Source organism: Rousettus aegyptiacus, unplaced genomic scaffold (assembly GCF_014176215.1).
Source record: "Rousettus aegyptiacus isolate mRouAeg1 unplaced genomic scaffold, mRouAeg1.p scaffold_m13_p_10, whole genome shotgun sequence".
Lineage (NCBI taxonomy): Eukaryota > Metazoa > Chordata > Mammalia > Chiroptera > Pteropodidae > Rousettus > Rousettus aegyptiacus.
Genome location: NW_023416285.1, coordinates 67,811,267 through 67,833,160, shown reverse-complemented (window position 1 = coordinate 67,833,160; position 21,894 = coordinate 67,811,267). Strand labels below are relative to the sequence as shown.

At 33.3% G+C, this 21,894-nt stretch overlaps 1 protein-coding gene across 3 annotated transcripts in view; it reads right to left on the bottom strand.

The window, feature by feature from the left end:
- GABRA4 (gamma-aminobutyric acid type A receptor subunit alpha4) overlaps positions 1 to 21,894 on the bottom strand; it is a 75,949-nt gene that overhangs the window by 40,618 nt on the left and 13,437 nt on the right. For 2 of the 3 annotated variants that reach the window (XM_016161193.2, XM_016161194.2), the window contains exons 3-8: positions 20,968 to 21,035; positions 19,751 to 19,971; positions 19,541 to 19,623; positions 16,289 to 16,432; positions 14,725 to 14,877; positions 8,421 to 8,680 (exon numbers count right to left, since the gene is read on the bottom strand). In XM_016161193.2, the coding sequence (XP_016016679.2) occupies positions 8,421 to 8,680; positions 14,725 to 14,877; positions 16,289 to 16,432; positions 19,541 to 19,623; positions 19,751 to 19,971; positions 20,968 to 21,035 (929 nt within the window). Of the gene's footprint in view, positions 1 to 7,373; positions 7,480 to 8,420; positions 8,681 to 14,724; positions 14,878 to 16,288; positions 16,433 to 19,540; positions 19,624 to 19,750; positions 19,972 to 20,967; positions 21,036 to 21,894 lie in introns of all 3 variants that reach the window. The other variant, XM_036227964.1, reaches the window with a different exon arrangement.

Below are 21,894 nucleotides of genomic sequence, written 5' to 3'. Positions count from 1 at the left end.
AAGAAGCTGTGATACATATATACAGTGGAATATTATTCAGCCACAAGAAGAGATGAAATATTGCCTTTTGCAACAACATGGATGGACCTTGAGATGATCACGCTAAGCGAAATAAGCCAGAAAAAGTTGAAAATCACATGATATCACTTATATGTGGGATATAAACCTAAAAGCAACAAATTAGCAGGACAAACAAACAGAGACTGATGGACATGGACAATAGAGGAGTGGTTACCAGAGGACTACAGAGTAGTGGTTACTAGTGGGGTGGGGAAGAAGGAGGAGGTAACAGGGTAAAGGGGGTCAAATTTATGGGGTAAGAGGGATGGTGAAGAGGGTAAAGGGGATCAAATATATGGTAGCTGAAGGAACTGGACTTTGGGTGGTAAACACACAGTAGAATATACAGATATCAAATTATAGTATACACCTGAAAATTATATAATTGTATTAACTAATATTACCTCATTAAACTTAATAAAGAAAGAATGAAAGAATGAACAAATGAATGAATGAATGAATGAATGAATGAATAAATAAATAATTTTTTTGGAGAGGAAAAAGAACCATTCTCCTTCTGATAAATTTCTAGTAAGGTAAGCATATCTTATGGGGTATTAAGCACACCGGCATTACTTATAGAGAGTGGATGAGTTTGTGGTGACATAGATTTTTAACTTAGAAGAGAATTCAGATGTAATCTTGCCTAACTTCATCATCTAACTAATAGAGAAATGCAAACCCCAAAATTGGGTAATATGATTGAATCTACACTGGAGAAGTGAGAGTTGAGACAAAATCCCTTTATGCCTCCTGCTTGTTTCCTCTAGGTAAGAAGCAGTACCATGTATCTGAAAATGTCCAAAATACTTCACCAAGGCTCATTTTCCTCAACCATAAAATTATGTGTATAGTAACAAAATAACTCAGTCTGGGTACATATGTGTATACATTGTGCATATACAACAACCCATGTATATATGTATAAAGTAAATATAGTAAATATATATATACACACACACACACACACACACATGACATATAGCAGATAATAAATAATGATGATGATGATGACGCAACATGCTCCCTCTCCAAATTCTATATACTATATAAATACATTTTACAGTTTATTCCTTTGCCATAATATTCATAAACAGATAATACATGAAAATAAACAAACAAATTTTTTAATAATTTGTGTCTATAACACTCATACACACACATACCCTATACTATATTATTTTAGGTTTACAAGATGCCTTACTCCTTTCTTGAACACTAGCTAATATATCTAGCTTTCCTAATGTAGCATTAAAATTATGGCATTTCCCTTCTAGAGAAGGAAATAGCCTGAATTTTCAATTACAATGCTAATGTTGGCATTTTTCTTCCCATGTGATTACCAATAATTACCAAAATACAAACAATATTGTTTCAATAAGCTAATACAATTGATTGTTTCTCCTCCCATTGCCATTTGAAATGATATTCCTTAACTTGTCACTTTTTTCATTTCAAAGACTAATTTGAAGTCCCGGCTTAACTCTTTCAGATATAATTTATCATTACCCTCTCTACATCTTCTTCACAGTATTTTGCACATTTACATTATTTAATTATTTGAAATTAATACTTCCCCACTACTTCCCCACTACTGTCAGATCTACAAAAGGAGTAAGCACAATATTCCCAGCATACTAACACTTAATAGGTGTTCTATGAATATTATAGGTTCCTCGTATGTATTAGAATAGACAGATCAGTATTTCAGCAGATAGATTTCAGGTAGCAATGAAGATTTGAGAGTAAGTTTACACTATCATAAGCAAGTTTGAATTATTTTAAAATCAATACTCAGCCTATACTTCTATAAACTAAATATAACCACTCACAAGATTAATAACCTGTCTCCTTCATGAGGCTAAGTTCCTAGATTTTGTCTTTGAATCTTCAGTGCCTTTCATGATGATGAGTGCGTGGTAGTTGCTTGGTAAACTCTTGTTAAATGACTAGCTGAGATTAGTTCTCATATGTTAGCAACATGACAATTTCTCATGAATCAGCACATGGTACATAACAAAACTAACAGATAAAAACATGGCTAGAGATAAAATAATTCTGATATTCTTGACACATAAATCATACACTTTAATAATTGTGTGATTAAACAATTACTCATTGCCTAACAAGCATTATTAACTACAGAACATTTTGTACTGAAAAAGGTATGGGTTTCAAGAGGTACAATTTATTTAAGATTTAAAGAATATCATTAAACTACTGTCATAAACACACCAAAATGTCAAGTGAACTGACAGTACTGCATCATGTCCTTTTTCAAATTGCCAAGGAAAGAGATTTTTAACTAAGTTAAAATATGAAAGAAATAAGGACAAGTGGAAAAAATGAAAGTTTTTTGCATGCTAGCTTAAACTATTTAAAAAGCAGCATTTCTAAGAGGAGCTTTGAGAATGATTGAAATGAAAATCTGAAACTGACCTAGTTTGTACACCCTGTTAGAACAGAATGAAGCTTATATATTACCAACCACTTGGAAATCATTGTTTTTAAAATTGATATTTCTCACAATCACTGGAATCTGTGCAGATGATATGACTAAAATGACCAAAAGACAGCAAACTATGCTTTCATCATAATGCACAGCTGAACTTGTAAGTTTACTGATGCCTTTTTTCTTTCTTTAATTTTCAAAGCATTTTCCTCACTTCTTTCTTGCTGCCCACTAGCTAAGTTCAACTGCTGACAAGTGAGTCTCAGAATGTTAAGAATGATTATCTGCTGTTCTAGATGCTCACAGTGACCCAGCTCTAGCTCTCTACTTAACATCTGCCTGATGTTCACATTTTCTCCAGTAAGAATTTTACATAAAAGACAAATGTTTTGGGAAATTGGTGATAAATATATTGGTTTTTAGAGGAACCACATTTCCTACTGTCTGATTCCTATAGTTAGCTCATTATAATCCCTCGATAAACAACTATAACTATTAAACATTATGCTGCCTGCTGTATGAGAAAATAGAATGAAGCCATGATCAGTTTTTTAAAGAGCTCATTATTTAGCTAGGTAAATACAGCAATTACATGTGAAACAGTTCATGCAAAATAATTCCAGGTATTATAAGTGATAAATTATATAACATGTACTTTAAACGTTGAAGATAAATTATATAACATGTACTTTAAACGTTGAAGGAATAAAGGATAATGATACTCACAGCTATTACTTACTGGATACTAACCACTCTGCTCTGTACTTTATATGTATGATGTAATTTAATCTACACTATAAGCTTTTCTGGTAGGTTCTATTATTACCCCCAGTTTGTAGATGTGGATCCTTGAGACCATATCCTTAAGATCTTTGAGATGAGTCAGAATGAAGCAAATATGAAAAATAAGGCTAGAGACTGACTTTGAAAAATGGATAGTAAAAAAGATTTCCATGAGTGCTCTTGAATTATGGAATTTAAGGTGTACCTTGAATTATTTATATATTGTTTCTATATCATCTTTTCTCCTTAAAAACCCTAAGCAGAGCAAATGGTTATTTTATTTTAGAAGTATCTTTGTAAGAATCTATGAACACTTTAAAATTGAAAAGTCCATGAAGAATAGTTACAGTGAAATAGACAAAGAAATTAGGCAGATGGGAAAGGAAAGATAAGCACTGAAATATGCACTTGTAATTTGAAAAAAGTCATCATTATCCTAAGACAGGAGAAAATATCCTACTGTGGAAATTTTCACCTATCTAAACTTGAACTAATTAGCTTCTTAATTAAGCATGCTTCATTTCTCTTCTCTGTCCTAGTGAATGATGCCATCACTATCCATCTAATCCTCCATTTCCCTCACTCAAAATTTCTAATCAGTTATTAAAGTTTGGGGCTTAAAAGTATAGGGTTTGCTGGTTTGGCTATGCCACTTACCAGACAGATGATTTTGGGAAGAGTACTTGATCTCTAATTATTAATATACTTATTGGTTAAAACATGGATAAAAATAGAACATATTTTACAAGATTTTAGAATTAAATTTTATGCACAATATCTATAAAAGTTCTTTTTACTGGCACATACAAAACATTCGGAATAGTTTGCTATTGTTATTTATTCACAGAAATGTGAACAAAAGAGTGTGTTAGGCTGATCCATATATATATATGTATATATTCATATTCTAATGTCTATTCTTTATAGACATCATAAATTAAATACTACAAAATAAATTTAAGAGAACCAAGTCTGCATTCAGACACAGCTGAACTAATTTAAGTATAGGGTTTACCATGTATTAATGTATACATTAATACATACTTTCTGACTGAACAAGGACTATGGAATATATGTTCAAATAATTTTTTAAATCATATTTTTATTAAGAAATTTTCTTTTTATTTTATATTTATTTATTTTCCAAAACATCCTGTAAGTCCAAATCATCTGTATCAATGAGAGACTGGGTACTCTAAGTAGCAAGGGTATGGAAGAATAGAACCACAAGAATGGGGCTCAACTCAAACATTGGAAGGATAGAGTCAAAAGCGGGATCAAGGAAATGCTGAGCCAAAACAGAACAACTGTGTTGCCTCCTGAGGTGCCCAAAGATATACTCAAGCCGCCCATAGCTGCTCTTACAGTCTTCTAATCAGCACTTTCTTCTTGCTTAATGAATATTGTATAAAACATAAGCTTTCCAATTCCCAAAGAATAGAAACCTCTGCCAGGCCATTAACAGTCCATAAGTCACATATGGTAACAATGAACCAAACCATTAGTGAGCTCATTCAAAGGACTGTCAAATTACCAAATGTCCTGTAGACTCTGACAGCTATTCCAAAGGAGTTTGAACACATTTTAAACAAAATCAGTATCAGGTGAATAAGCAAATAGCCACAGAAGTTGGAACACATATTTGAAAAAGTAAATTTCACCTGCTTGATTAAAATCTCTACTAAACTCCAAACCCTATAAGATTTTTACAATATTTCTTTCCAGCAACATGTTTTAAAATTTTGTTCTTGGCCCCTAAAAAGCCTTGCTTCTCCAATTCTTTCCTGTCCTTCAAGTTCTTGGAAGTAACCAAATTGTGATTCAGCTTTCTATTGCATCGACTAATAAAACTTACACTTCTGGGCATTAAAAAAAAAAATGTTTTGCTCTTAATACACTCTTTCCCCTTTTTGATTTCCTTCAATGACAACTGGCACTTCAAAGCCAACTGTGCTCTGGCAGCAATTGGAATCAGGAGGAAGAGTAGGCCAACCCATTAATCACCATCTTTAGAAGACAGGCATTTTTCAAGTAAACTGTTGCAGAGATCTAAGTTATTACACATACATAGTTACACATTGTAGAGGACATAAAGCATACAATGTGTATTTTGACAACATGTATTATAGAGTTCCTTGCCAACCCTTAAATGCTGTGGCTCTGCGCCCTTCACAAACAATATTCATCTTCCTGATCTTGATTATGCCATTTGCGCACAGCATGTGGCCCATGCTGTCAACAAGAGTTACTTGCTGTAGTCACTAAGAGACATGTATCAAGGAGCAAATAGATTATTGGGTTTCTTCCCATCTTTGGAAATTCTTCAGAATTGGTTTTATTCTGATTAAATGGTACTTTCAAGTATATATATAATTTTACTGTAACACAAGTGTAAGGAGTCTCATCACTTTGCAAAAATGAAAAAGAGAACTATAGCAACTCACTATAAACAGAAAAAATGTCTCTATATCCAAATCTTTGAGCAATCCTGGGTCTGGGAGCTACATGGGAGAGTCAATATATTTTATAATTTCAAACTTATTTAAAAATTATAAATAGAAATATGTTCTTTTAAAACTTAAAGTTAACCACTAGTGATATAAAACTATTACATAGAGCTTCCAAATTATATGAGAAAGAAAGACTAATGAAAATTTAGCAATAAAAATGTATTACAAAACTTAATATTAAAAATAATATTTTAAAATATATAATCAGACCAAAGAGAATAAAGAAAAAGGGCATTATACAGGACCATAAAAGAGTTATTTTATGATTAAATGCATGGACTAAGGTAGAAATGAAGCAGTTACAGATCTTTACATGTTGACTATCATAGCATCGAGGTATATAAAACAAAAATAGTTAAAATGCAAACAAATTAACACAATCTTATAAAATTAGTGAGAGAATTTTTCATATCATTTTTTGGCATTTGAAAGATTGAGAAGAGGTAATTGATTAAGAGGGTGAAATAATAATGTTTTAAGTGAAATTGATTTAAAAACTAAAAATTAACTTCTTTTGAATTGCCATTAAATATTTGTAAGATTTCAGCAACTTAAGGCTAATGAAAATGTCAATAATGTTTAAATTTGTACAGGTAACATTTCTGAATACAATGTGATTCAACTAAAAATAAACAGTGGAGTTAAGTAAATAAACAAAATCCCATTTGAAATTTTAGTATTATCTTTTGAATAATTCTTAGCTTATAGAGAAAAACAGCAATAAAACTGAAGAATATTTAGCAAATAATTATGATAATATCATACATCAAAAGTCATGAGTTATAGCCAAAGCTATATGCAAAGGAAATCTTATTGTAATAAAAGAAGCTTTATTATTAGATAAGAAGCTGTGAAAATAAATTAGTAAGAATTAAATTCAAGAAGGTAAAAAAAGAGTAAAACATTGACCTGCAAAAGGTAGAATTAAAATAAATTATGAATAATTTATTAAAAAACAAACAGTGAATAAATTCATATGTCCGAGACTCGATATATATTTTTAAAAGAATAGTAAATAGAATTATTCTGCCAAGAGATCTGAACATAACAAAACAAAAAAAATTAAAAATTAAAAAAAAAAAAGGCAGAGAGGCCTACCTATGGGGAATGGGAAAGAGAATTAAACTACAGATAATCAAGTTTTTATTTTTTACCGAAAATGATTTACAAAATTTATACTAATAAGTTTGAAAATCTTGATGAAATGATTTCCTTTAGAGAAAAATATAAACTGTTCCAATTTACTTAATGGAAAAACAACAATTTTTCTACCTGTTCAATGTACTTCTAGGAGAATCAGTTCCTAGAGCCACATAGGAGCAGAGTTAAAAACTGTAGAACCCTAAATGGTTAATCCCTGACAGTGTGAACACCTGACCTAATCTCTGGGAGGACTTTTCCTGACCATCTATACTCTGAATGGAATCTGTCCTTCGCACAGTGCTCCAGAACTTCCTATACCCTGTGGTGCTTCAGCACTGTCATAGCACTATCACCATCCAACATGCCAAGAATTTTACTTTGAATATTTTAAAAACCCTCTGTCTCCTTTTTCGTGTCCCACATACCTAAATGTAAGCTCCACAGAGTAGGTTTTGTCAGGTCAGGGGTGGGATGTATATTCTTGATTCTCAGATCATAAACAGGGTCTGGCATATAGTTGGCATTAAATGTCTATTTTTTAAATGAGTGAAACAAAGAAAGAAAAATGAATAAGTAAAAGAATGAATTATTACCTATAGAGAATAAAGTTGATCATTGTATACACTTTGATTTGAGCACATGCAGACAAAAGGAATTTTAGACTGCCTTTTGCGATGACTGCAATAAAGTGTATAAGTGACCACAGACACAGTTGATCCAAGAAGGGAGCTGAATAGAATAAAGAGAGCAGAATACCTGAGGGGGTAGTGCGGGAGAGAAGGAAGAAGAGGAGGAGAAGGAGCTGCCTGTTTCCTTTCTCATTTTCATAACTATCTTGCTATGTTTATACAACTAGAGGCCATAAAGAAAATGTGACATGTATTTAGTTTTTTAATCACAGAATCACTAAATGCCCAGTGTAAATTACAGTAGCTTTTATTGGGCTTCCACATTCTTTTAGATTGTCCCTTTAGAACAAGAACTCTCAATCTTGGATGTATATCAACTACAATTATGGATCTTCTTGTTTATTGGTTTTATTATCTTCTTTAATACAAGGACACAGGTCCCACCCAACCCCATGGGATAGTTCCAATGTGGGGCCATGTTAAGAACAGCTGCTTTGCTTTGTTCAACAAACTCTACTAAAATGCTTTTCCAACCCACTCAAAGATATCCACAAGTTTTTCCTAATAGTCTACTAAGATTTTATCCCTTTCTGTCAAAAATATTTAAATCTGAAATGAACTTTCAAATAACCAGTTCCATCTGGCTCATCCAGAGCTGTTTAATTTTTAAGCCATTAATCACAGTTTTAGAGTTTAAATTTATGATTATCCTTTCATATTATTCTGATTGTTAAATGACTTGCGAATTGTCATTGAGATTTTCGAGTTCTCAGTTTTTCCCCTGGCAATGTAAATTTGATCAAGAAACTGAAATCTTAAATTAAAGGAGATTAAGTCAAATACCTGCAGAGGTGCTTCAGTTTGTTTTTCTCTCAGCATGGGGGCAGCCGGAATTTCCTGGACAGCTTTGGATGTCTTCCTTTTGGCTTTTTGCATTTGAATATTGGTAAAATAATTGACAGCAGCAAACTCAATAAGGGCCGAAAATACAAAAGCAAAGCAGACAGCTATGAACCAATCCATGGCGGTAGCATAGGACACTTTGGGCAAAGAATGCCGCGCACTGATGCTCAGCGTGGTCATGGTGAGGACTGTGGTTATTCCTTCAAAGCAAAAAGGCAGAGACAGAATACTTGACTATTACTTCTATGCAAAACAAATAAAAACACAAAAAATCCTAAGGATTTGGTGGGGTAGGGGTAATAAAGTTGATAATAACTCAACCCAAACATTTTTAATGGAAGATTCTAATCCTAGTGAAATTAACATAGGCCTTAGAGTGGGACAGATATGGTTCAAATCCTGGCTCTTCTATTATTGACTCAGTGTACCTTAGATTAAGTTATGAAAACTTACTGGGTTTCATTTGATACCTGTCGGGTTTGCAGTAAAGATTAAAAGTATGTTGGGCACCTAGCATACATATACTGGGTTGATATTAGTATCTGAGCTGATATATCTGAGAAATTCAACACACACGCCAAACAGAAAGTGCTACTCATTGAAGCACTGATTCTCAACCAGAAGTTGGAAGTTGGTAGCATTGAAAATTGGAGCATCAGAATTTCTGGGGTAGGCATGGCCTATGGCTCTTAAGAATCACTACCATAAAAAGCATAAATTATAGATACTTAAAGTCTTTAACTGAATATTACCTATTGAATTAAAATAATAAATTTACTAGTTTTGAAAGACCTTAATTTACATTGAATAATAAATGTGTATTCCCAGAAAAATATTTTTCTAGAACAATTTTGCTTTAAAAATATCAGATATCTACCACCCATCGATTTATGGTTGAGAGGAAAGTATTTAAAACAAGAATAGAGGTACTTCTCTTCAATCAATAGGCTTCTGAATCATATCACTTCCAGGAAAGCCTTCTCCTCAGCCTGGAAAAAGGTTAGTTCCCATTCTCAATGGAAAAATTCCACTTGTCACTGGAACTATAGAGACATGAATTATTTAAGGATGCTAATATTTGTGTAGTTGCTTCTTTCTGCATCTTTACCTATCCGTATACCTAATCCATGTTACCTAGTCAAGCTTAGAAATTTCTATGGGGATTTGCTACATCCATTTAAACCTATTCTATATAATGCTTAGAAGAGCTCCTAAACTGACACATCCAGGTGTTTGGGGATGCTGATGATGATGACAACAATGATGAAGGCATCTAAACTATATATTCTAATCCATGCCAAATCCTAGCTGAAAACCAAACAATACATGTTAACCTGAGGAGATAGCCTCATGCAACAACAAAGGAACAATAATATTTTGATTTAGAGAGAAGTCTAATTGTCTCCTCAATTCAAGCATTTAATTATATTCTACCTTGTATTGTTTCCTAATTGCTCCTTGTATGTAAACCTTGTTTCTATAACTTGATTGGTTGGGTGCTGCTTCTGTAAGGGCAGACATGTCTAACATTGCTTCAGGATTTACCTTAATATATTACATAGTGCCAGGCACATGATAAATGTACAGTAAATAAAAACTCATTTTTTTCAGCTTCTCACCATTTTCTCTCCAGTCTCTTCTGAATTGTCAATGTTTTAGAGCATGAAAAATTAGAGCAATTGCATAGCGTATGAGCTATATAGATCTTTAAAAAACATTCCATAAACTATACAGGGAAAGAAATATAAGAATGTGTTTGTATTCCCTTTTTTTAAAAAAAAAAGTTTGATATTTTTAGCATTTTATTAGTAAAAATAGGTTTCAAAATGTGTTCACTTGGTCAAACATTTAGATACCTAAATATATATGAAAGTGCAATACTGTAAATTTATTGGCCTTCATGTCAGAAAAAGACCTTATAAATTTAAGTCCTCTATTTTAAATCTCAGAAAAATATCATCATCTCCATGCTGATTGTGAGATATAGTGAATAAACCCTAAATTAATTTTGAAAAATTTTAGCTACAAAGTTTTAAGATAAATCAGTTTTTGTTATTATTCATAATAATTTAAGTTTAATGGCCTGTTAAGTGTTCAAAAATGTTCTACCACCTTCTTAGGTATGTTTCCTCTAATATAGAAATTATGATGAAAGAACTTGAAAATAAAATATGAACAATCTAAATAAGAATACTACTCAGAATTCAGAAAATTCTACAGAGACCATAATAATGTGATAACCAAAAATGATACTCAGACTCAACTATAATCAACTTAGGATTCCTCATGTAGCTTTGAACATTTTTTGGTAAGAACCAAAAGTAGTGTTCTTCATCTTCTCCTATTATCATAGAAAGAAATTTTCTAATCAATGTTGAGTAAGCAGAATATTAATACAATTATTGAGCATGACCCCAAATATTACTTTCTGATTATTAAAAGGGTAGATCACTAGGGCCATGAAGATATTAAATGATGCTATGTGCATAGTGCAAAAAAACATTAGCTATGTGATCAGTTTCCATTTCTCTTTCATTGTTTTGAATAAACTTGATTTTAAAGTTTGTAGAGCAGCCCTCCAGATATTATGGTTCATATTTTATGACTGTCCACAAAATTAGGAAAGTAACTGTCATGAATAATTAGCTAAGAGTTTGAAGTGGCCATAACTTTAGACATTAAAAATTTATGTCTTCTTGGAGTTAAAATTTAAAGAAATCTTAGCACGACAGGGATGTGCTTATTTCACCTGCTTTGGGTGGAGCATTTGGTTAAACAAATACTAACATAATATCAAACAGATGCCAATCCTTGAGATAAGAAGCCATGCTTTCTCTGCATCTAGGAAGACAGTGCATATGTTGTAAATGGCTTAGCTGGCATCCACCCTTGAAAACATTTCAATAATCATAAAATATTTTTGACATGTTTAAGTAGAGATGTCAGTCCCTGTTTTTAGGATGCTGATTATGTACCATATTAGCTGGCCCAAGAGCTGGGAGAGGAAATGTAATAGTAGGCTAAGACTGCACATAAGAGTAAAATTTTGGCTGCTCACTCCTAGAAAATGAACCAGTAATGATTTAGATGTGCCAGCTGGCACTTACTCAGGTTTAATGCTTTACTGTACTGGAATAATTAGAAACTTAGAGGCATAAAACTTTGGAAATAGAGGGTCTTTGGAGACAATTTAGCTCTTTACTTCTCATGTTTACACATTTTTTGAAAGATAAATATTAGCCTAGAATTAAATTTTTACCTAAATCTCATATGAAATAGATTGCTAAGTCTCCTCAAATACTTAAAACTTAGGTTCCTTAGGAAAATACTATCTAGAGCTTCACTGAAGTATAATTATTACCATTTTGACATATCTTAGGCCTTTGAAGACTTAATTATTGGGCATAATTTACCTGGTCAATCAAAACCAATGTCTTGGTACATGAACACATGACAGAAGCAAATGTTACATTTCAAATGGAAAATGCTCTCCACAAAATGTATTGAGACATATACATACAACCTTACTCAGTGGCTCTGGAGTTTTCCAGAAGGCCCCACACCATACCCTCTGTGAAGGCAGAATGGCAGAGTAGAAATGGCAGAGTTCTCAAGGTTAGATAGAAACTGTCTTCGATCATCACTTTTAAGTATGTGACTTTATACAAGTTCCTTAATTACTCTGGGTCGTTTTCCTTACCCATAAATGTTAATAAGCCCTGCCTCACTGAATTATTGTGAAAATTAAATAAGATGATCCCTATCAGCATATGGCAAATCTTATCATCATTATTAGTGGTGTTACCAATATCCTTACTATATGCTACTTAATTTCCTTACAGTTTCTTATCTGGATAGGAAATGTTCGATAGGTACAGCTATAATTAATGTTATCCCTCTCCACAGCACTGGACATTTCCATTATTTGGGTACATGTGAGACAGAAGAGTGGCTACAAGTTTGTAGTTAATCAAGAAAGTCTTCAAAGCTTATCAAGCAATCACAATAACAATAAAATATAGAGAACATATACATTATGGTATCAAGTAGTGATTCTCAAATGAGGTAGATAGCAGCTTGAACACCATAATAATAAATGATACTTAAAAAGTATTTTCTTTTTAGTAGGTATTGTTCCAAGTGCTTTATCCAAATTAACTCATTTAATCCTCAGGGCAATGCTGGGAATTTCATCCTGTTCTAACATGTGAGGAAACAGGCAAAAGAAACTCACTGAGGGTTCACAGCTAATAGTGGTAGACACGGGGTTAGAACCTAGGCTGCCTGGCTCCAAAGTCTGCCATATGAATCTGTTACCTCTTCATTAGAGGCACCAATAATAATTCCATATTTTCTATTTTAGAAGTTCTTTAGGACCATAAAGAAAAGATGACAATATGTATACAGGTGATTTCATTTTCAGTAATGATAGTTTCTGAAATGTTAATGTCATTTATACTAGGGACTGTGATCTGGTACTTAGCCTCAACAGATGCTTTCTGCCCGGTCAGGCTGTTTCTAAACATGCTGTGTAAAGATCCAAGTTTACTGTGAGCACTAAATGAGATAATGAGTATCAAGAACTTAGCAGTGTCCCTGGTATTACACAATAGAATGATATTTTCTTAAAAACAATTTTAAAAAATCAAGAAAATCAAGTTAGAACAAAATAAATGTCCTCTACATAAGAGAAGTATGGGAGAGAGTTAACAATATGCCCCAAATGCTCTATTTACCCTGTAATGAGTTGCTGGACATAAAGCCAAACTCTCACTAGTCTATGAAGAAAAGATATATTATCACAATTTTATGAATGGAGAAAATATATGGCAGATTCTGGTTTTATTTTATTTTATTTTTATTTTTTAATTTTAATTTTTTTATTTTTTTCATTTATTTTATTTTTTAAAATTTATTTATTTATTTTTTAATTGAAGAAATTATTTAAATTTCTGGTTTTAAATCCCAACCTATTGTAGTCCAAAACAGATTTGTTGTTCTCTCTTTCATAACTATTTTTAAAAGTTAAAATGTATTCAATACTTGCAATGTGCGGTTATTTTTTTAATTGAACACTCGCAACTCTGTGAAGTAGTTTATACCATTATACATACTCACTGCTTTCCTGAAGTCACATCCTGCCCCCAGCATTGACCCTTCTGTAAGTTTCCCCAGTAGGATTCCAATACCTCCTCTAAGATTAAAGGGGGGAGGAGATTCTATGGAAAATATCCCCACATTTAAGTCCACTGAAGAGACTAAGATACCCCTATCATCAGTTCTCTAAAAGGGAGGTGAAATGAGAAGCTCCCACTCCTCCCTATTCCTTCTCCCCAGCATCCCTTCAGCTCTCGTGATAAAAGCCATTATACAATGGCTTTAATCCTAACCAAGTAGAAAAAAGCAGAGGGAGACAGACATCTCCTGTGAGGAGTTTACCTCCATTCCTAAGCAATTCTGATCACTTTCCTTCTTATCCCACTACTGAATGCTTTTACTACTCACAATCAACATAAAAAGAATAGAGAAATATATTAAATTAAATAAATATAATTATAACTAATTTTTTATTTAAAAGTAGGTCTGATACGTAAAAGACTTGCTAAACAGTCATAAAAATTTTAAACTCATGTATTCTGGATTTTTATAGTTTAAAATGCGGTATGTAGAAAGGCAGTATAAAAACAAAAAGAAAAAAATATGCTGTGCTCAGAAATGTAGATAGAATGTAACAATGAGCTAATAAATTAAGCATATAATACCTTCCAACTAAATGCATTTAAACCATTGCATTTTTCTCCTGTTTAATAAAAGGCAAATTATTCTAAGACTTTCATATTCATTCAGCCATGACTTTTATTTGTTTTATTTTAAGCTCCCAGTGCATTTCATTTTAATACTCAGATATGATTTTAATTCAATTACACAGTATTAAGCGAGGAGCTCAAGGATACCACTAAAAGTAAAACCATATCCAGATTCATGCTTGCTCTTTACCTGCCTGGTCTCAATAAGGGGAAACTGATGGGGCCTGAAAGGAGGGGTGAACAGCCCATATCCCTTCAAGCCTTATCCTTTGGTATTGGCTAGATAAATATGAAAGTTTATATGATTCTTTATTCAGTATACCCTGATATATTACTGTTTAATATATTCTTAGAAATAATATCTAAGAGCTATTCTCATGAAATCATGAACCGAATGTAATATGAATAAAAATACCCAAGAAATGAATTGCAATTACCAAATACGGTCCTAGCTGGAACTGATTCCTTATTTATCCAGAATGAGACTTGCGAAAGAATCACTGTCATAATGCATGGGATGTACGTCTGAATCATAAAATAACCCATCTTCCGTCTGAGGTGGAAGTAAACCGTCATAACAATGTATTCACCTACAAATAAAGCATGAGGAAATGTGTTATTGGTTCTGCAGCCAATTTTTCCGGTGGCTTCATAATCATATTTCAGATTAACAAAAATCATTCTAGGCAAAGAAATTATGTGTTGTGCATAGAAAACAAGCATCGAGAACTATGTAGTTTCTAACTAGGGAAAAAAGGATATTGAATATCATTACACAGAAATACACTTTTGTTCTATGTAGTGATTAAGCCATTTAATAAATTAAGCCCTAATTTTAAAAATATTCTTATAGTGTTTTCTATTTTAAAGGTCTAGTACTGTGAAAGAAGTTAACATCTTTTGAGAAAAAAATTTAAACCTAACTTTTATAGAAAATCTCTAGGAAAATGGAAATACACATGCACAAAGCTTAATTTTAGAAATAATTGAAATACACAGATAAACATTATATATACAATATGCATAAGGAGACTTAATTACTGCCTTAATTTTAGGAAAGAGCTATATTTCTAAATGTTATATAATACAAAGAAAAATAAAAAGAGACATGTATAACATACAGCCGTATATAACATCTCTGAGTTTAAGCATGTTATATTGGCATTTAGAAAAAAACTAATAAGCTAATAAGGAAAATGAACCATAAGATTTTCAGTAGTTATTGATAAATGTTTTTAATGTTATATCTGAAAGGAACATATTAAGAGAGTTACATAGGAAGCAGTAGCCTTATTCCCACACTATAAAGCCCAAAATTCAGAAGCCTCAAATCCTACTGGTTTCAAGCTTACTTGCAGGCTAGAAGACGAATGTTTTATAAAAACATATTTTTCCTGGAGATATGTTTATATAATGAATAGTTTTAGAACAGCCAATTTTTCTCATTAAATGAGATCAAAACTATATCCTATGATTCTTTCATTTACATTCCAAAAGCAAATACAGACCAAAAACGTCAAAAATAGGCATCCGTCTACTTCTGTGACAACTTTAATCTACACCCTTAATATATTTTGTAATTAAGCTTTATATTTTGTTTTTAATTTGAAAAGAGGGGGAGGGCGGTACCAAAAAATTGGGCATAAAAGAAAAAGATCTGGGAAAAGCATTTTTAAAAAGGGGGAAATCCAGTGTCTAAAAATCAGTGGTCAGACTTCCTATCTAAGAATTCTGTTAAAAAATAATTTTAAAATATTTGATTACAGACTTCAGTTTCTGAACAAGAAAACCAATTCACATCTCATCAACTCAGATTTATTTTAAACTAAAATAAGATTATAAATATAAATTTAAAAATCCCAAACCTTGATTTACACATCAACTCTATTTCTGGAATCCTTTTGTTATCCCCTGAAAGTGCTAGATATTCCATGAAAAAGCTATGACAAGACTATTGTAAATGCCAACTAGCATATTGACTTTAATTGTTAAACATCTCACCTGTGATGGATTTGATAGTTTCACTTGATACGGTTTGCCCAACCAAGTCATACTGAACTAAGCTGGAGGATTCCTTTGGAACTTCTACTGATTTCTCAGGACCTTTTGTCCAGGTATATATCATCTCACTCTTCGGATAAGCATCTGAATAAGAGCACAGAATGTGGTTAGAGTCAGTGTTCCTTTCAGCCAGCATAGATGGTCAACTCTTAAAAATATTACACATGTTCAAGAAAGATGAAATAAATGAAAACGATTATGATTTATTTAAGCACGTTTAAAAGTTAGAGAACTGCAGACATTAAATAAACAGCCTTATATATTTCTTGTTTTTATGCCAAAGAATTAGAGGAAAGACTAAAGTTAAAGTAACTAAAATGCTATAACTATGCATTAATGCATTGCCTATGTTTCCATACAAAGAATAAGCAGTAGAAAAGCAAAAATGATACCCCCCCCCAAAAAAAAGCACTGTCAAACTGCAGGGGCACGATAGTTGGCCTAGGGAAGACCCTCACTCCACCCCTTCCCCACTCCCCAGACCCTGGCCCCACCTATTCCCCTACCCCCGGCCCCACTTCAAGATGAGCTCTGCAATTTCTCCTCAGTCCCTTGCTCTCCTTGGCCCTCTCCCGGCAGCTCTGGAATTTCTTCTCCCTTGTCCCTTACTCATCCCTCTCTCTGTTTTGATTTAAAGTGTGAGACCCCAGCATGAGAAACAAGCCAAGGCCTAGAGACAAGATAGATGACTTTGAGCCACCTCCTCCCCCCCCCCCCCCCCGGTGGCAAGGGAAATAGGCCAGATACCCTGTGACACCTCCACCGCCAAGAAAATAAAAGCTCTTAACTGAGACAGCTCAGTGTAGATTCTCTCTCCGAGATGCCCGCACTTTAACTTTAATAAAACCTGTGTTTTCCTGCTTGCTGTTTGTCCTGTCCTTGAATTCTTTCCCCTGATCTAAGACAAGAACCTGGTCCCTGGGGCTCCAGGGCCAGGTCCCTCTTTGGACTCCCGCCAGGTTGAGCTCTCCCGTAATATTTCCATTTCAACTCACTTCCAGCCTTGACCAGTATTGACTTCTTTCATTCTAATGCAACCCTGCCAATTAGAAACATATCAAATGCTGTCTGTGATAATACAACAACAAAAACAAAAATAAATGCTACTGTTGGGAGAGCTCTCCAGTGGTAACCTAACCCGGACTCTGCTTTTGGGCAATATCCGTACTGTTTGGGGAATCATGCCACAGCGAAGACTAGTTATGCTATGTGTAAAGCCCTGCAGGGAATGTGATCATACAACTAGTTCCGCAACCTTTAAACTCTTACAATCACGACATTTTCCCTTCCACCTTCAATACATCCTTCCCAGCAGCAATTTAAATCCATTTTCAATTATTTGGTGTTCAACGCAAATGGAGACCAGCTGCTTGCTTACCAATTTACCCAGAACAGGTAACTTGGCTCACATACAAATAAATTCAAAAGAACCAAGATAAATTGTGTACTACCCTCCACAAACCTTCCTTAAATGGCTAGAGCACAGTAAATCCTCGGTGGAATTGTTTAATTCTCTAAAAGGAGTTGATACCTAAGGAGATTATCTCTAGAAATGACTTTGCAAAATAAAAAAATGAGGTTTATGCTGTCATTTAGCAGTATAAAGTTATGTGTCAACATTGATCTCCTGAAGTATTCACGCTTAATCATACACTTAAAGCTCCCTAATACTATGTTCCTACTCATGATGTTTTAAATCAGGTATCCTTCTCTTGGCTAGCCTACCTTGCAAGAATAAACTTTTTCTTGATGATTCACTATTTCAGGCTGGAGATGGGGCTGGGCAAAGTGGGTGAAGGTGATCGACAGTTGTGCCTCTCTTTAATTCTCAACCCAAAAACATCAACTTCCAAGAAGTGATTTCTTTATTTTGTACAAGTCCTGATTGAACACTATGTTCAAGTCATTCTGAAGACTGCTCTCTATGAGAACTAGAGGGGAATGGATGGGAAAAATAAATCCTTAGATAAGAACTACCTGGGTGAAATTTAAGTTATTACAGCACAAATGGATTTTAAATCTGGCCCTAGTGAGATCACCTTTTCTATCTATTTTTCTATTTTTATCTTCTCTCATTAAGTCACTGGTCATGGAGAAAATGGTTCTCTTTAGTTTCGAGTTAGCCCACTGAATATTGTGCTTACTAGAGGTTATAAAAAGAATGGTGACTGCTGATTCTCATTAAGTTAAGCAATGAGCAATGATAACAGCAGGCAACAATTTCACAATCAGTGCAACTGAGAATCTGAAGGAATAGTAAAAGCTGGTATCTATTTTTAGTAGATTCTGATTAAATCAAATATTTGAGGCAGACATTAGAAGGGGCAATCAAATTTTGCTGGCATCTCAGAGAAAGGCATCTAGGGGAAAGGAATTCCATATTCTCTACCAACTCATTTCATCTTATTGCTATCACCTCCACAAAATATCCCAAATCCATCTATTTCAAAGCTTCTCCTCCAGTACATTCTAGCCTAAGCCAACTCTTCTCTGCTTCTACTCTAACCTCTCTACACCCCATTCCCCATAGTACAGCTAAACTGAAATTGTAAAATGTCAGCCACATGCCTTAGTTAAAAACTTCCAAAGGCTTCCTATACCATTTAGAATAGAATTCAAACTCCTTAATGTGGTCTGCAACGTACTATATTATCCGGCTCTGTCTACAATCAGCCCACACCTCCTACTATGCTCTTGTCATGCTTCAGCCACTTTAAAACTCACATTGCTGCTTATGTTATTCTACCTATGTCATGTCAAGAAACCCTGGACCTTCTTTGGCCTCCTTTCAAGTCTGCCATAAAGTACTCTGCTTATAACAGAAACTGTAAAATACAAACAAAACAAAACAAAACAAAATCATTTACACTTGCTATGTTGCACTACCAATACTTGGAGTTCAAAGGTCCCTAAATTTCACCACTGCCCACCAACCTATTTATTAGGAGTCAGTTTACCTAAATTAGCTGTAGAAATAGGGTTTTGGTTTTAGGAGAATAGAGCATTGTTTTTACTTCTTTATTTAAATATATTAGATAATAAACTGTCTCCTAAAAGTCAAATCTTGGACCGCTGTTGTCATGGACAATGATTTAAATGTTGGATTATTAAAAAAAAAAAAAAAAAAGCACATATATAAATATTAGCTTACATGAGATAATCATAAATTCTGACATTTTTATTGTAACTTACAACTCCCAAATTTCAAAGGACATGCATGACCATCCATGGGAAAATCCACCAATCTCATAGGACACTCTGCACTTATGGTGAGTCTATGATGGAAAAATACAATTAGTATAAACTCTTTCTCTAAAAACAAATTTATAGATTTCTAAAACAAAAGAAGGAAGGAAAAAGGGAAGGAAAAAAGGGAAGAAGAAAAAAGAAAAAAATGACTACCTCATTGTGTATAAAATAGTGCCATTTCTCATAATTCTAAAAAGCTTATTTGGAGCTGTCATATTATGTGAGACAGATTTCTTTCCATTCCTGAAGAAAGTATCGGGGGTCCATACTTTTGTTACCATCATATTGTTCAATCTCAAAATTTCAATGGGACCATCATATTTCAATCTTTTGTCAATCCATGTCTGTCTGAAGAACACGTCCATTGTGTATTCCTAGGGAAATTAGTTTTGACATTCGAGTCACAGATGACTACACATAAATATGGAAAAAATGCATTAAATTCGAGCCTCTTTCCCATTCATAAAAAAAAATGAGCCCAAATACAAACTAAATTAATCAAAGCAAAAATTTTCTTAAATCAATGAAACAAAAAGATTCTCAGCAATTAAAACACGTCATGTCCATCTTGATACCTTAATCTTCTATATTTATTAGATAAATGGCCATACATAGAAATAATTAATATAATTTAATAAAACTTCCAATGCCAGGTAATTACAGTTGTACTTTAGATCGGGTAACAAAATTACTGAATGTGTAACAAATATCATGGCATAATGAATCATAATATTGTAAGCATCTCTTTAAGACAAAGTAAAATATGTGAAAAAGAAATTTTATGTTCCTAAAATCTATTAAAATTAACCTAGGAGTCCAGAGTCAAGGGAAAAAAGTGAAGTGGGTTATTTGACTTTGAAATAAACATATTTAATATTAGAGAGCACAAATGAATGAATGAATTCATCTTGAGCAGTGCTTGGTGTTTTAAGTTATTTAAACACGAAAGAGAGCAAGGGAGAAAAGGAGCAGGAAGAGACGGAGAATGAGCAACTGAGTCAACATGGACACTAAATGTAATTATGACTATAATATAAAGTTTTATATTAAAACTAATTTTGGTCTCTAACTTTCTCTTCTTCAATAACTTTCTAAAGAAAAAAAAAATACTACATACAAGGTTGTATCGTACGTTAAGGAGACTAGTAATAGGAAAGTTCTTTTCTTTGTTGAGAATGATCCAAGTCAAAAAATACTCAGATATTAGAGCTGAAATGCAAATTCAATGTCTCATTCTTCATAAAATTTTTGAGTCTAATTAGGCTGTTTCTAGCTTTGTGTGATTGACAGCAAAATACATATTAATTGCCTTGTATTCTGTTTGTTTTCTTCACACCTCAAAAGGTATATCAAATTTTCCAAGTACCTACCATTTCAACATCAGAAACAGGTCCAAAGCTGGTGACATATATGTCAGTTTTTACTTCTGTAACAGGACCTAATGAGTATAAAGTAAATAAGTGTGAAAAAATAATTACCAATTTTACAGGCATGGTGGGTTTTTAAAATTAAAGAGTAAATACAGATATGATATATTGTATTTTTACAAGCATCTTAAATTTTCAATGAGATAATGCATCTCTACCAAAAAAAAAAATGTGAACAAAGGAACAACAAAACCAGAAAGCAGTGTTTACTTGCAGGCAAGCACAAAACAGAACAGAACAAAAAATACTCAATTACTTACCAGGGACCTTGTTTCTTCAAAGATACATCACCCCCAGGCACTGTTAAGACAGGCAGTGCAGGAAACAAAAGCTTTTAGCCTTTATGATTTTTTATAGTCCATCATTTGATTGGCTTTTAGTAAATAAGTGAGCTGTTAAAAAGAGGGAACTAAGCTACTAAGTAAAGAGAAAGACCCTAATGGCTGCAAGGAATGCACCTTTGGAGAGCTGAGAATAGTGGTAAATAGATTACGTACAAAAATGATCATGTCACCTTTAACAATAGGCAGACAATCCATTGATGATTGTGATCAAAGGCAAGCTCTCCTATAAATCAGATCTATGCATGCTCTCTTCCATCTAGGAACTTGATATCTCAATAGCAGCAACCATACTTAAAAGACGAGGTTGTTGATAAGCATCAAATGAAATGAAAATGCTCATATGAGACTCTGAACACAGTGACTCTCTCATGGAAGTACTAATTAAATTTTAGGTTCTCTTTGCTTCTATAATGGCCACTACTGAGGTTCTTTCCCAGGCCTAAATAAGTCTGGTTCAAGAACAAATATGTGGGTGCCTTTGACAGAGAAAAAGATGGGAGCATCATGACAATGGTCTGAGAGACTA